Raw genomic sequence first — 10,997 nt, 5'->3', positions numbered from 1 at the left:
GGCCGGGGCCGCGGCGGAGCGGCCGAGAGCGCGATGGGGGCGGGCCCGCGGGACGTTCGGAATGGCGGCCGCTCGCTGAGGCGGCGGAGCGTGGCCATGGCCACCAAGCGCCTGGCCAGGTACGGGGCCGGGCCGCGGAGGGGTGCGGGCGCGGAGGGGCCGCGGCGGGCGGCCCCTGAGCGCAGTCGGTGTCCGCAGGCGGCTGGGGCTGGCGCGGAGCAGCGCGAGGGCGCGGAGCGGGGCGCGGGCGGCCGCGGGGCAGCGCTTCGCCTTCCTCATCGTCCTGGACTTCGAGGCCACGTGCTGGGCGGCCCCCGAGCGGCGCGGGGCCGAGATCAGTGAGTGCACCGGGCACGGGCTGGCGCCGCACCGTGTGTCCGCTGTGCCTTCCTTGTATTCTGCTCCTTTTAACTCCTGGCGGTTCAGCCCCAGTGTAATGCAGTAATAGATAAATGAGTAACGTGAATGTGTGTATGTCTGTGTGTGTATATATATATATATATATATATATCACAGAATATTCTGAGCTGGAAGAGACCAACAAGGATCATCGAGTCCAGCTCTTAAGTGAATGGACCACACAGGAATCAAACCTCCAACCTTGGCCTTGTCAGCACCATGCTCAAACCCTGTGTGTGTATATATAAAATACAGAATATACATAATATATATGTATATAATATATACAACATATAATGTATATTATATATAATATATATTATAATATATATAGATATATATAATAGAATCATGGAATACGCAGAGTTGGCAGGGACCCATATAAAAATGGAATAATTCCTGTGAACAGCTTTAACCTTTCTGGTTTTGTGTTTTGGTTCTGGTTTGTTTGTTTGTTTTGTTTCTTCTTCTCCTTCGTTTTGTTTCTTCTCCTTCTGTGTTTGTTGCAGTTGAATTTCCAGCAGTCCTGTTAAACACCTCAACAGGAGAGATTGAATCTGAATTCCACATGTATGTCCAGCCCCAGGAGAATCCTATTCTCTCTGGATTCTGTACAGGACTAACTGGCATAACACAGGTAATTGTGCTTTAACATTATTTTACAATTGTATAATTGCTATTTACTGTTTTATTTAAGAGGCCCATAAAAGGCTAGAAAGAAATAAACCTCAAATGAATTTCAGTGCATTCTAACACATACATGCTTCTTGTTCTGTTCCATGAAGGATCAAGTGGACAAAGGGGTGCCTCTCAACATTTGCTTATCACAGTTTTTGAAATGGATTCAAAAGATACAAAAGGAGAAGAAAATTATATTCAGCACAGACAGTCAAAGTAATTCTACTTCAGAAGCAAAAGCATGTGCCTTTGTTACTTGGACAGGTAAATAACATTTTCATTTACTTTTTCTGCACAGTAATAACATTAGGTGGCACTAGTGAGATTGTGTCCTCACTTCTAGGCAGCCAAAATCCTGTTATTAGGTATTAAAAATGTGGAATATTGGGATAAGACTGAAAATATGAAATCCATGGAATCCCGATGTGTTCGCTGCATCTTTGACTTCAGGATCTGACATTGTTACATTTTTCTGCTTTACATGGGGAACTGTGTGACCATTCTTAGTGTGTCTAAATGATTTAATGATTGCCTTTGAGATCTTTAACTGTCTGAAGTTATTTACTAACAACAGGGGTTTGCTTCTCCTGGTGTCCCGTTGCAGCAATCCCGGTGTTTTCCATGGACGACGACTTCACACACAGGATGCTGACAGTGTGTTGGTGTTGTGTCCCTTTATGTAGATTTTTAGGCCACATTATGTGGATTTTAGGCCAGTTCTGTAGTGGTGGATTGACTGTGGTTTTCCCTGCACAGACTGGGACCTGGGCGTGTGTTTGCACTACGAGTGTAAAAGGAAGCAGCTGCGCAAACCCGAGATCCTGAATTCCTGGATTGATCTCAAAGCAACGTACAGGGTGAGAAGACTGAGAGACTGAAACATTTCTACCCACCCTCACCTCAAAGGCTGACTGTACCTGAGCTTACAAGGCGATGCTGTATGTCCCAGTGACCGGAGTAACCTGGGATTTTTTTTGTGTTGTTATCACTTAATAACCAACTGCCCTAGACCTGTAGGAATTTCAACAGAAATCTTAATGCCAGGAAAAGATTGTTGTTTGATAAAAGAATGATAATCCTTTTATCGTTTTTGAGCTGCTCTTCCTTTCCTGACAGTTTTTGCTCTCCTTGCTTCCTAACTTTTTTTTTTGTGTGTGTGGTCTTATTGCTGCCTTATATTGCTGTGTAGGAAGTCATCATCATAGTCTGTTTAGAAGTACTTAGAGGTACCTTACACATAGGCAGCAGAATTAGGTCTCTAAAGATAAACAGTGTGACTATTCCCCCTTTCTAGTGATCAAATCAGATACCAGGAATAAGTAGTAATACTCACTTTTTTCACTTACAAAAAAAATCCATACCTGTGCCAAATATATTCATGCCCATGCCTTTGACTGCATATTGTGCAACAGTTTAAACACCTTAAGGTATTATTTATAGTTGTATTCTTCACTGCTGGTCTATTAAGACTTGTCAAGGTAAGCCATAGAGTGCAGACAAATGACTCCACAGCTCAGACAGAATGGATTTGCTTAAAACTGAGGGAAGGGATTCATGGTTCTTTCCATTCTGATTTCTTACAGGGTTAAGTCACTTATGGTCTGATCCTCACTGTAAAATGCCAACCCAACTTGCTTAATTGCCTTGTGAGATTTATTATTCATAAGGGGATATTTCCGAAATGGCTTTGCTTCACTAGGGAAAGGTTTTGAAATGCTTCATGCTAAGCACCTGCATTTCTTTCCTTAGGCCTTCTACAACAGAAAGCCTAAAGGGCTAAACGGAGCTTTGCAGGATTTGGGGATAGCTTTTGAAGGGCGGGAACATTGTGGTAAGTATGATGATCCTCACTTTAATATATACATTAATATATATCTCTTCTAAAGCTAAATACTATTTAGCTTTAGTTAGCTAACTTAACCTAAAGCAGCTAGTTAATAGTAGTCATTATTCTGAACAGTAACTATTGCTTCAGGTTATGCCATGTTCTGTCCAACAAACCATCAAAACAAAAACGGCAAAATGCTTCCAAGAACAGTTTGTTATTTCTAACCTCATACTTCATTTCTGAAATCTCTTCTACTGCTACTGAGTGCATGTTCACAAGATCAATTTATGAATTGCTGGGATGCAAAGGAAAAGAGGTGAACGGAAGATAAAGAAACTTGATTTTACCTGATAGCTCAGCATGTTAATGTTAGAGAATTCCAGCACAATATGTTTTTTGGGTTTTTTTTGGAGCTGATTAGTAAAACAGAGCAAAGATATTTAAAATTGTGAATAGATATTCAGCTCTATGGATAGTACTTCAGATGTTTCAGCACAGGGAATTATTTGGAATTTTCTACTTCCCCTTTTTGAACTAGATGACTAAGTGTCACAGTTCTGTGACTCCTTGTCATTTATGTAAGGCTTACCTAGATTACATTTTTCCTCTAATAAGAACTATCCCCAATAGCAGTTTGAAAAGAAGACATTAATATAACCATGCTTTTGAAGGGTTGGATGATTCCCGGAATACTGCTCGTCTTGCTTGGAGGCTGATTTGTGATGGATGTGTGCTGAAAGTTACTAAATCTTTGGATAAGGTCAGTCACTGCTTCGTATCTTCCGGCCTACTTGCTTTGTAGCCTGGAATACAGATGAAAGGTGAGCTATTCAAATAATAAACCCAGCATCTTGACTATGATTTGGAAAGAACACCCTTAGGCTGATACGCTTATTAATTTTGTGCATTTATTCCCAAAATGTCTGGGTATTCACTTTCCAAAATCTGCTTTTGTTTATGGACTCCCCAGGCACATCAGAACTGTAATTTAATTTCCAGAACACTGACTGGAAATTTCACTGACAAAACTCCACTGGGAAGAAGGAGCAGACCTGAAACATCTAGAGATGAAACTTGTGAAACAAACTCTCTGGCTGAGAACAAACACAACAGTATTGCTGGAAACAAGATAAATTCTAATGTACAGACTGGGGAACAGCAGATCACCTGCACTGATCCCTCTGCAGATGTCTGTGTTGTACCCAGCAGCAGCTCAAGGACTGAATTCCACACTCAATCCCAAAGCTCTTCAGCATCATCTACTGACAGATTTCCTGTTCCTCTTGGTCTGGCACAGCCACGTCCCAGTCCTGCATCAGCAGGCATCCGGCAGGGATGGAGCGTTGGGCAGCCCCTGGGAACAGCCAGACCCAGCCTCCCAGTACAGGGATCAGGGCTGGTGCTTGTCTCCACCACCATCCCCTCAGTTACTCTCTCCAGTGGGGACATCAGCACCAGTTCTGAGTGCTTGTCTCTGCTGACAGACTGGGAAGACGTTGCTTTGATACCAGAATCTCAGTATGAACAAAATTCGGACTCTGTTCAGCTCAAGGATGACTCAAATACAGATAATCTAACAGTGTTTGAAGAAAAATCTATTTCAAAACAATTGGCTGTGACAAGTTCAGATAATCAGAGTTTGGAGGAAAGTGTAGCACCCACAGAACCTCTGAAGTCTGTTGTTTACAAAAGTCCTGATACTACAATCTATAATATAGGGACAGTACAAAGGCAGACTTCAAAATTTTCAGCTTTTAAGTTACCATCTGCAAAGGGAAATGCTGTTTCAGCACAATCAGCATTAATTGGAAATTACTCTACTCCTTTGGAGGCTCCTAAAAGAAAGCCAACTAGTCCAAAAACATGCCCACCAGCAAAAAAACAGTCTTTTCATATATATCAAGAGAAAACTTCCTCTTTTGGTGACTCCTTACCTTTGAGAAGTTTGAATATTCCCAAAGTATCTCCTGTTCTGAACTCCACAGTCAATTTGAATCAGTCTGTAAGAGCTGTGAGAAGTGGAAAACCAACTCCCCCTCTGTGTAACTGTGGTCGAAGAGCCAAAAAACTCTGTGTGTCAAATGGTGGCCCAAATCATGGCAGAGCATTTTTTTGTTGTCCTGTTGGCAAGCAAGGAGATAATAAGAAAAGCTGTGGATACTTCAAGTGGGAATCTGCACTTCTGAAAGAGAAGTCTAATGGTCTCACCTTGAGTGCAGATGCTTTGACCTCTCTTGGAACTGTTTCTAGTAATACAGAAAATTCTTCCAAAAAAAAGTATTTGTGTCTTAGACCCTCTATGAGAACTTGAAAATGGATACAGTTTTTTGTCTGAATGCTAAACTCTTTATGTTTCATGCTTAATGTAATCAGGACAGTCAAATGATGTCAGATGTATATTCTCAGAATGGGACAAAAAGGACACTTCTTGGTTAAGATAGCTAGAAAGGGAAGTTGCTCAAACACACAAAAATATCAGCAGATCATAAAGTAACTCCTTAATGAAGTGTGAGAGAACAGATAGAACTATTAGTGCTAAAATTAGAGTATGAGCAGCTGTTGCTACAATCTTAAATTTCTGTTCTATCATATTTTAAATACTTTACTAGTCCAATCCTTAAATATTTCAATGACACAGATTTTATTTGCACTTTTTTTCTAAATATACTTGTTATGCCTACAACTTTTAAATTTTTGAAACTTCTGAAACATTTTAAAATCTCTTTAGAAGGTGTCACATCAAAAGTGATTCTTGAAGCTCTTACAGAGTTTTTTATCCTTTAAGTAACAATAAAGGTAAGACACCGACATTTCATTAAATACTTTATTTAACACACATTACTGTTGTGCTCTTGCCTCCCTGAGTTTCCTATTTCATTTGTATCAGTGTCTGCTTTAGCTCTTAGTGTAGCCCCTGGACAGACAAATAGTGGCAATCAGGTAAGATTGTATTCAAAACTAAACTAAGAAGCATATAGTGTAATGTCTTTTACTTTACATTACTGTGTAAATCTGCAATGTCTTACTTTGTAAAAACACCTGCAAAAAAGCAGCAGGTACTTTAATTTTGCCTCCACTTCTGGCACAGTTTGTTTCTTCTGCTCTTCCTACTGTTATTGGAAACTACTGAACAAAGTTCATCTAAAGGGAGGAAATAGCAATACAAAATAACATACATTTTACCTAAATTTTTACTTTTCCTTAACCTCAGCAGCATAGACTTACTAACCACACAGCAGTTAACACTCACTCTCTATGGCAGTGAAAATTATTTGTGTATTTGACCACTCACCTTATGAGGATACCTGTATGGAACAGTAACTTTCTCAACATGGTCTTGTAGCTCTTTTGTCATTTTTTCGAGGTCATATGAATCGTAGCCAAATGTTCAAACAGCAGAGGCTGTCACTACCTAAAGAAGTTATGGAGGTAATGGTTTAAGTGCCAATGAAACTGTATTACACAACCAGTGAGATCTGAAGCTTTTAAACAAACCCTTGCTGACAAACGGCAGAAAAGTGTAAGGGCAGGTACAGAAGCTTTGCCAAAGTCTGTGTGTCGGTCTGCAGTTTAAATAAACTGCAAGCAATTTATTTACATCTAATAAAGATGAAAATCTCTTAAGTATTAGATGATAGGAAAAGCTTCAAATGGTGGTTTTCTTATATTGGATTTCGAGCAACTGCCGTGGTCAGTTTTTCCACAGATCAGAACCTGTAATAATTCTTACCCCCTTAATTGTCCAAGCAGCTGAAGAATTCCTGCAGGGAGCAGCGGCTCTTACGGGCCGGGATGCACAGAGACACCTTTCTCTGGGCCACAGCTGTTCTGTCAGCACATGTTCGCTATTTTTCCAAGCCTCCATCTACCTGTTCAAAGAGTTTCTGGTTTAGCTGGTCCCTCTACGCCGCGACACCTTCGGGAGTCGGGCAGGCAGGGAAGTGGCCGAAGCATCTCTCCGGCCCCGGGGCGCACGGGGCAGAGCAGGACCGAGGGCTGCTCGCTCCCCTCCAGCGTGTCCAGAGCTCGGGGGAAGCGAAAGCATCGAGGACTGCGAGTGACCGAGTCTGGCCGCGGCTGAGCCCGCCACACGAGTGCCGCCGCCCCGGGCCCGCGGCCGGCGCTCCGGCGGCTCGGTGCCCGCGGCTCGGTCCCATCGGCCCGGGGCTCGGTGCCCGGGGCGCGGTCCCATCGGTTCGGTCCCATCGGCTCGGTGCCCGGGGCTCGGTCCCCGCGGCTCGGTCCCATCAGCTCGGTCCCATCGGCTCGGTGCCCGGGGCTCGGTCCCATCGGCTCGGTCCCATTGGCTCGGTCCCATCGGCTCGGTCCCATCGGCTCGGTCCCATCAGCTCGGTCCCATCGGCTCGGTGCCCGGGGCTCGGTGCCCGCGGCTCGGTCCCATCGGTTCAGCCCCCGGTGCCCTTGGGCCGCCGCTCCGGGCGCGGCGCTGTGCCGGGCGGGCGGGCGGGCCGGGCGCGGCGCTGACGCCATCGCGGCGGTGCTGGCGGAGCTGCCCGATGGCCGCGGCCGAGCCGGCGGCGCGCAAGCGGCGGCCCAAGGGGCACTTCGCAGCGGCGGCCGGCCGGGCCAAGCGGCCCCGCGGCGGCGGGCGGCAGCTGGAGGCCGGCATGCGCGGCATCCTCATCACCTGCAACATGAACGAGCGCAAGTGCGTGGGGGAGGCCTACAGCCTGCTCGGCGAGTACGGGGACCTGCTCTACGGGCCCGAGCAGGTGCGTGCGGCGGGGCCGGCGGGCGCTCGGGGCGCCGGCGGGGCGGGGGAGCGGCACCCCGCGGCCTCGGCTCCCGCTGTGTGTGTGGAACGCACCGCGTGTGTGTGCAAGGAGCCGTGGGTGAGCACCACGGCCACGAGAGTCCCAGGTTCTGCAGGCGAAGCCCAGCGCAGCCCCGCTGCCGGCTGGAGCAGAGGCCCGGTCCGTGCCCGTGTGCCCCGGGCCCAGCGCGGGCTGGGAGCCGGGCACTGCTGCTCGGTGCTCACCAGCGAATCGTGCCTGTGTGAAGTTTTCAGATCACGAGGAGCGGCTGTCTGGAAGTGACAGGGAGGAGGATGAGGACGATGTCGAGGCAGCCCTGAAGAAGGAGGTTGGCCAGATCCGTGCCTCGACGGAGCAGAAGCTGCGGCGATTCCAGTCGGTGGAGAGTGGTGCCAACAACGTGGTCTTCATCAGAACCCAGGGCATAGGTGGGACTTCAGCTGATGCTGGGTAATGCAAACTGCTCTGAGCACTGTTAGGAAAAGGCCACAGTGTGGCTGCCGAGTAACACACATATATCAAACAAATACCCTTCCCTTCCTTTGGCTGTGCCACTGAATTCTGTCATTAGTGAAAAAGCTAAAGGTAGTTGAAACTGCTTTGACAGAATAATCTTTGGTTCTCCAGTCTTGGTATAGTAAAACAACGCTCTATTTAAAGGGATTTGAGGCTGACAGCAGTGCAGCCAAGCGTGCATTACCTCATCTTATTATTTAGAAGGGGAAGAAGGGAGATGATGCTTTCAATTTGTTGCTCATACCCACCTGTTTTTCTTGTAGAACCTGAGGACCTGGTGCACCATATACTAAAGGATATGCACACCACTAAAAAGAAGAAAACAAGAGTCATTCTGCGCATGCTGCCCATTTCTGGAACTTGCAAGGCTTTTATGGAAGATATGAAAAAATACACGGAAACGTTTTTTGAGCCTTGGTTTAAAGCCCCTAACAAGGGTACTTTTCAGATTGTTTACAAAGCTCGTAATAACAGCCATATGAGTAGGGAAGAAGTAATTAAGGAATTGGCAGGTATGTATGGGTATCACATGAAACAGAACAAGTTTACATGCACAGGTATATTGCATGCACAACATGGGTCAGACTCTTAAAAGTGGTCATAATGGACATACACATCTGTTGCTTAAAACCTGTATTTTGAACGTTAAAAGCTTCTCTAAGACTTAAAAAAAGTCTTGACATCAGTATTCCATGTTGGTGTTGATGTCTTAAGAGACTAAGCAGAAGAGAGAGCACTGTTGAATGTAATTGTCAGTATCAGTGATATGTGCTTTGAAATGACTTCTATCAGCCTTTCTCTCTGGATGCTGTATTGAAATAATAATGTTACTATTTCTGTTCAATATTTGGCTCATAAAATAGCTCCGCCTTACTCGAATATTTTGTTTCTCAGTAATTGCAGTGGGATAATTTTTCAGTTGCTTCAGCCCTACTAGTGGTATATTCTGCCAGTCCTGCTCTCTTCTGCTACTTTAAGCAGTTACAAAAATAAGTAATTGGCTGTAACTGAGGGGGATCTTGCTTTCTCTGTCTTAATTTCTATCCATTCAGTAAGACGTGCTTATGCTCTTAAACAGTTTTTCCAGCATCTTTTAAACTGCATCTTCTTTTACAGGAATTGTGGGCAGCCTCAATCCAGAAAACAAAGTCGATCTTAATAATCCACAATACACAGTTGTGGTGGAAATAATAAAAACCGTCTGTTGCTTGAGTGTGGTGAGGGACTATGTTCTGTTCAGAAAATACAATCTGCAGGAGGTGGTGAAGAGCAACAAAGAAGATGCACAACAAAAGTCAACTCTGACAGAAGAACAGAATTTTGAGGTAGTTAAAGCAGAAACTGAGGAGAAGAGCTCTAAAGAAGTAAAAGAAGAGAACAAGAATCAAAGTGAAATAGAATCTGAGCCCAAGGGGAATGATGCACTGACAGTGTAGAAAATGTGATATAAGGGAAAGGTAAACATAATCCAAACATATAAAAAAAGTTGCCCCAGTGTTCTGAAAGGGTGTTGGAATGAGGAGAGGGGGTTTTGTTTTGAAATCCTGGTTTTGAAATCCACGTGTGTAAGAATTTTAGTGCTCGTTGCAGGTGGAACTGACATTACAACAGATGTAAGGGTGCTCAGGAGTGCATCACCTTTCTGGTGAAGTTTGCTGTCCTCCTACAGCCTTGTTGTGCATTTCCTGTACCTGGCACACAAAGCAGCAGTCTGTGCATGTATGTGTAGGTGTGGCCATCCTGATGTGTACGGACTCTCCTTTGTTTTATCTGGGAGCTACAGAAGCCAAAAGGCAGCACAGAAACAGCTCTGAGCAATTACTGACAGAAGTGAGAGATCTGGTAAAGATGGTTGCAGGGGGTTTTGGGAAGGAAGTGATCTGACAGCTGCAGAACTTGGTAACATTTTTGTGTGTGAGCAACAGAATGAGGTAAATCCAATAATTTGATGGAGGGTTTTATACATATATTTATATATACACAAGGATATGCTGTCTTGAAATGAATGGAAAGAACTGTTACATATAAATACTTGAATATTATGAGATGATCTAAAGATTGGACTGTTCTAGAACAGTAGAAGTACAGTGCAGGCATTGCAGATGGTTCTATCAAAAACTACATGTGTTTACATTAGCTGTGTATGCAGCACTTACTGATTTATAGTAAATGCTGTTGGTCACTGAATGGAATCCTTTTGAGTAATTTCCTGCAAATAGCATTTTGCTGCTCTTTCCAAAGACTCAATCCTTGGGAGTTTTTTATAAAGTGTTTTTGTTTTTATTTTTTTTTTTCTTAAGTCTCAAAATTTGCATTTAAATACTGCTTGGAAACTTCTTATGAAAGAAGCTCTCTATTATACTATACTAGATTAGGGGAATTAAATTTTAATTTTTGGTACAGTTTTAGCTTTATGGTATTAATTTTGTTTCAGATTGAAAGTAATGCTAGTGAGTCTTTCTGTTGTCTTGCTGTTACAGTGGACTGTCCCTGTGACTTCTAAAAACCAACCAAAACCTGTGCAGCTATAACTTGCTTTCCAGCAGGGTTTTGAATATGCTTCCTGTACAACTTTCTAGCTTTAGTATTTCATTTCTGGCATAAAATGGGAAAAGACTTACCTTGAAGAACACAATTTGTTATTTGTCTTGGTTTAATGAAAAGGATGTGTTCAAGTCTCTCATATTTATATTTTCCTCTTCTTTCAAGATTGTTTTAGAAGTTGGAAAATGAAGATGACTTTTTTCCCTAGTCCTGTGTCCTTTTCAACTCGTTTATTAAAAGTCTGCTTTCTTACCTCC

At 44.0% G+C, this 10,997-nt stretch overlaps 3 protein-coding genes across 4 annotated transcripts; 2 read left to right on the top strand and 1 right to left on the bottom strand.

Annotated features, from left to right (window-relative positions):
* The first annotated feature begins 30 nt into the window (after positions 1-30).
* On the top strand, positions 31-5,741 carry ERI2 (ERI1 exoribonuclease family member 2). 2 transcript variants are annotated; one of them, XM_039560533.1, is made up of 8 exons: positions 31-119; positions 199-338; positions 909-1,036; positions 1,185-1,341; positions 1,834-1,934; positions 2,827-2,908; positions 3,577-3,665; positions 3,876-5,741. In XM_039560533.1, the coding sequence occupies exons 1-8, from the start codon at positions 34-36 to the stop codon at positions 5,214-5,216; spliced, it is 2,124 nt and encodes a 707-aa protein (XP_039416467.1). In that variant the 5' UTR covers positions 31-33; the 3' UTR covers positions 5,217-5,741. The 2 variants fall into 2 exon arrangements, with proteins under 2 accessions (XP_039416467.1, XP_039416468.1); XM_039560534.1 differs by lacking the exon at positions 199-338.
* Positions 5,742-6,196: 455 nt separating this feature from the next.
* LOC109143606 (decreased expression in renal and prostate cancer protein-like) lies at positions 6,197-7,396 on the bottom strand. The gene is made up of 2 exons (XM_039560521.1): positions 6,636-7,396; positions 6,197-6,317 (listed from the first exon to the last, which is right to left on the bottom strand). Exon 1 carries the CDS (start codon positions 7,394-7,396, stop codon positions 6,779-6,781), a length of 618 nt encoding a protein of 205 aa, XP_039416455.1. The 3' UTR covers positions 6,197-6,317; positions 6,636-6,778.
* THUMPD1 (THUMP domain containing 1) lies at positions 7,378-10,997 on the top strand. The gene is made up of 4 exons (XM_039560582.1): positions 7,378-7,638; positions 7,928-8,108; positions 8,460-8,708; positions 9,313-10,997. The coding sequence occupies exons 1-4, from the start codon at positions 7,423-7,425 to the stop codon at positions 9,630-9,632; spliced, it is 966 nt and encodes a 321-aa protein (XP_039416516.1). The 5' UTR covers positions 7,378-7,422; the 3' UTR covers positions 9,633-10,997.

Source organism: Corvus cornix, chromosome 14 (genome assembly GCF_000738735.6).
Source record: "Corvus cornix cornix isolate S_Up_H32 chromosome 14, ASM73873v5, whole genome shotgun sequence".
Classification (NCBI taxonomy): Eukaryota; Metazoa; Chordata; class Aves; order Passeriformes; family Corvidae; genus Corvus; species Corvus cornix.
The sequence above is the reverse complement of the archived record's forward strand: the minus strand, read 5'-3'. Positions and strand labels throughout refer to the sequence as shown.

What these genes read in the sequence shown, in the direction of transcription:
- LOC109143606 (XM_039560521.1), bottom strand. Translation starts at nt 7,396, where the DNA reads ATGGCGTCAGCGCCGCGCCCGGCCCGCCCGCCCGCCCGGCACAGCGCC.
- THUMPD1 (XM_039560582.1), top strand. Translation starts at nt 7,423, where the DNA reads ATGGCCGCGGCCGAGCCGGCGGCGCGCAAGCGGCGGCCCAAGGGGCAC. An exon ending in CATCAGAACCCAGGGCATAG is followed by an intron (nt 8,109 to 8,459) that starts GTGGGACTTCAG and finishes TTTTTCTTGTAG; the next exon opens with AACCTGAGGACCTGGTGCAC. An exon ending in AGTAATTAAGGAATTGGCAG is followed by an intron (nt 8,709 to 9,312) that starts GTATGTATGGGT and finishes CTTCTTTTACAG; the next exon opens with GAATTGTGGGCAGCCTCAAT.
- ERI2 (XM_039560533.1), top strand. Translation starts at nt 34, where the DNA reads ATGGGGGCGGGCCCGCGGGACGTTCGGAATGGCGGCCGCTCGCTGAGG. An exon ending in GACTAACTGGCATAACACAG is followed by an intron (nt 1,037 to 1,184) that starts GTAATTGTGCTT and finishes TGTTCCATGAAG; the next exon opens with GATCAAGTGGACAAAGGGGT. An exon ending in TGAAGGGCGGGAACATTGTG is followed by an intron (nt 2,909 to 3,576) that starts GTAAGTATGATG and finishes ATGCTTTTGAAG; the next exon opens with GGTTGGATGATTCCCGGAAT.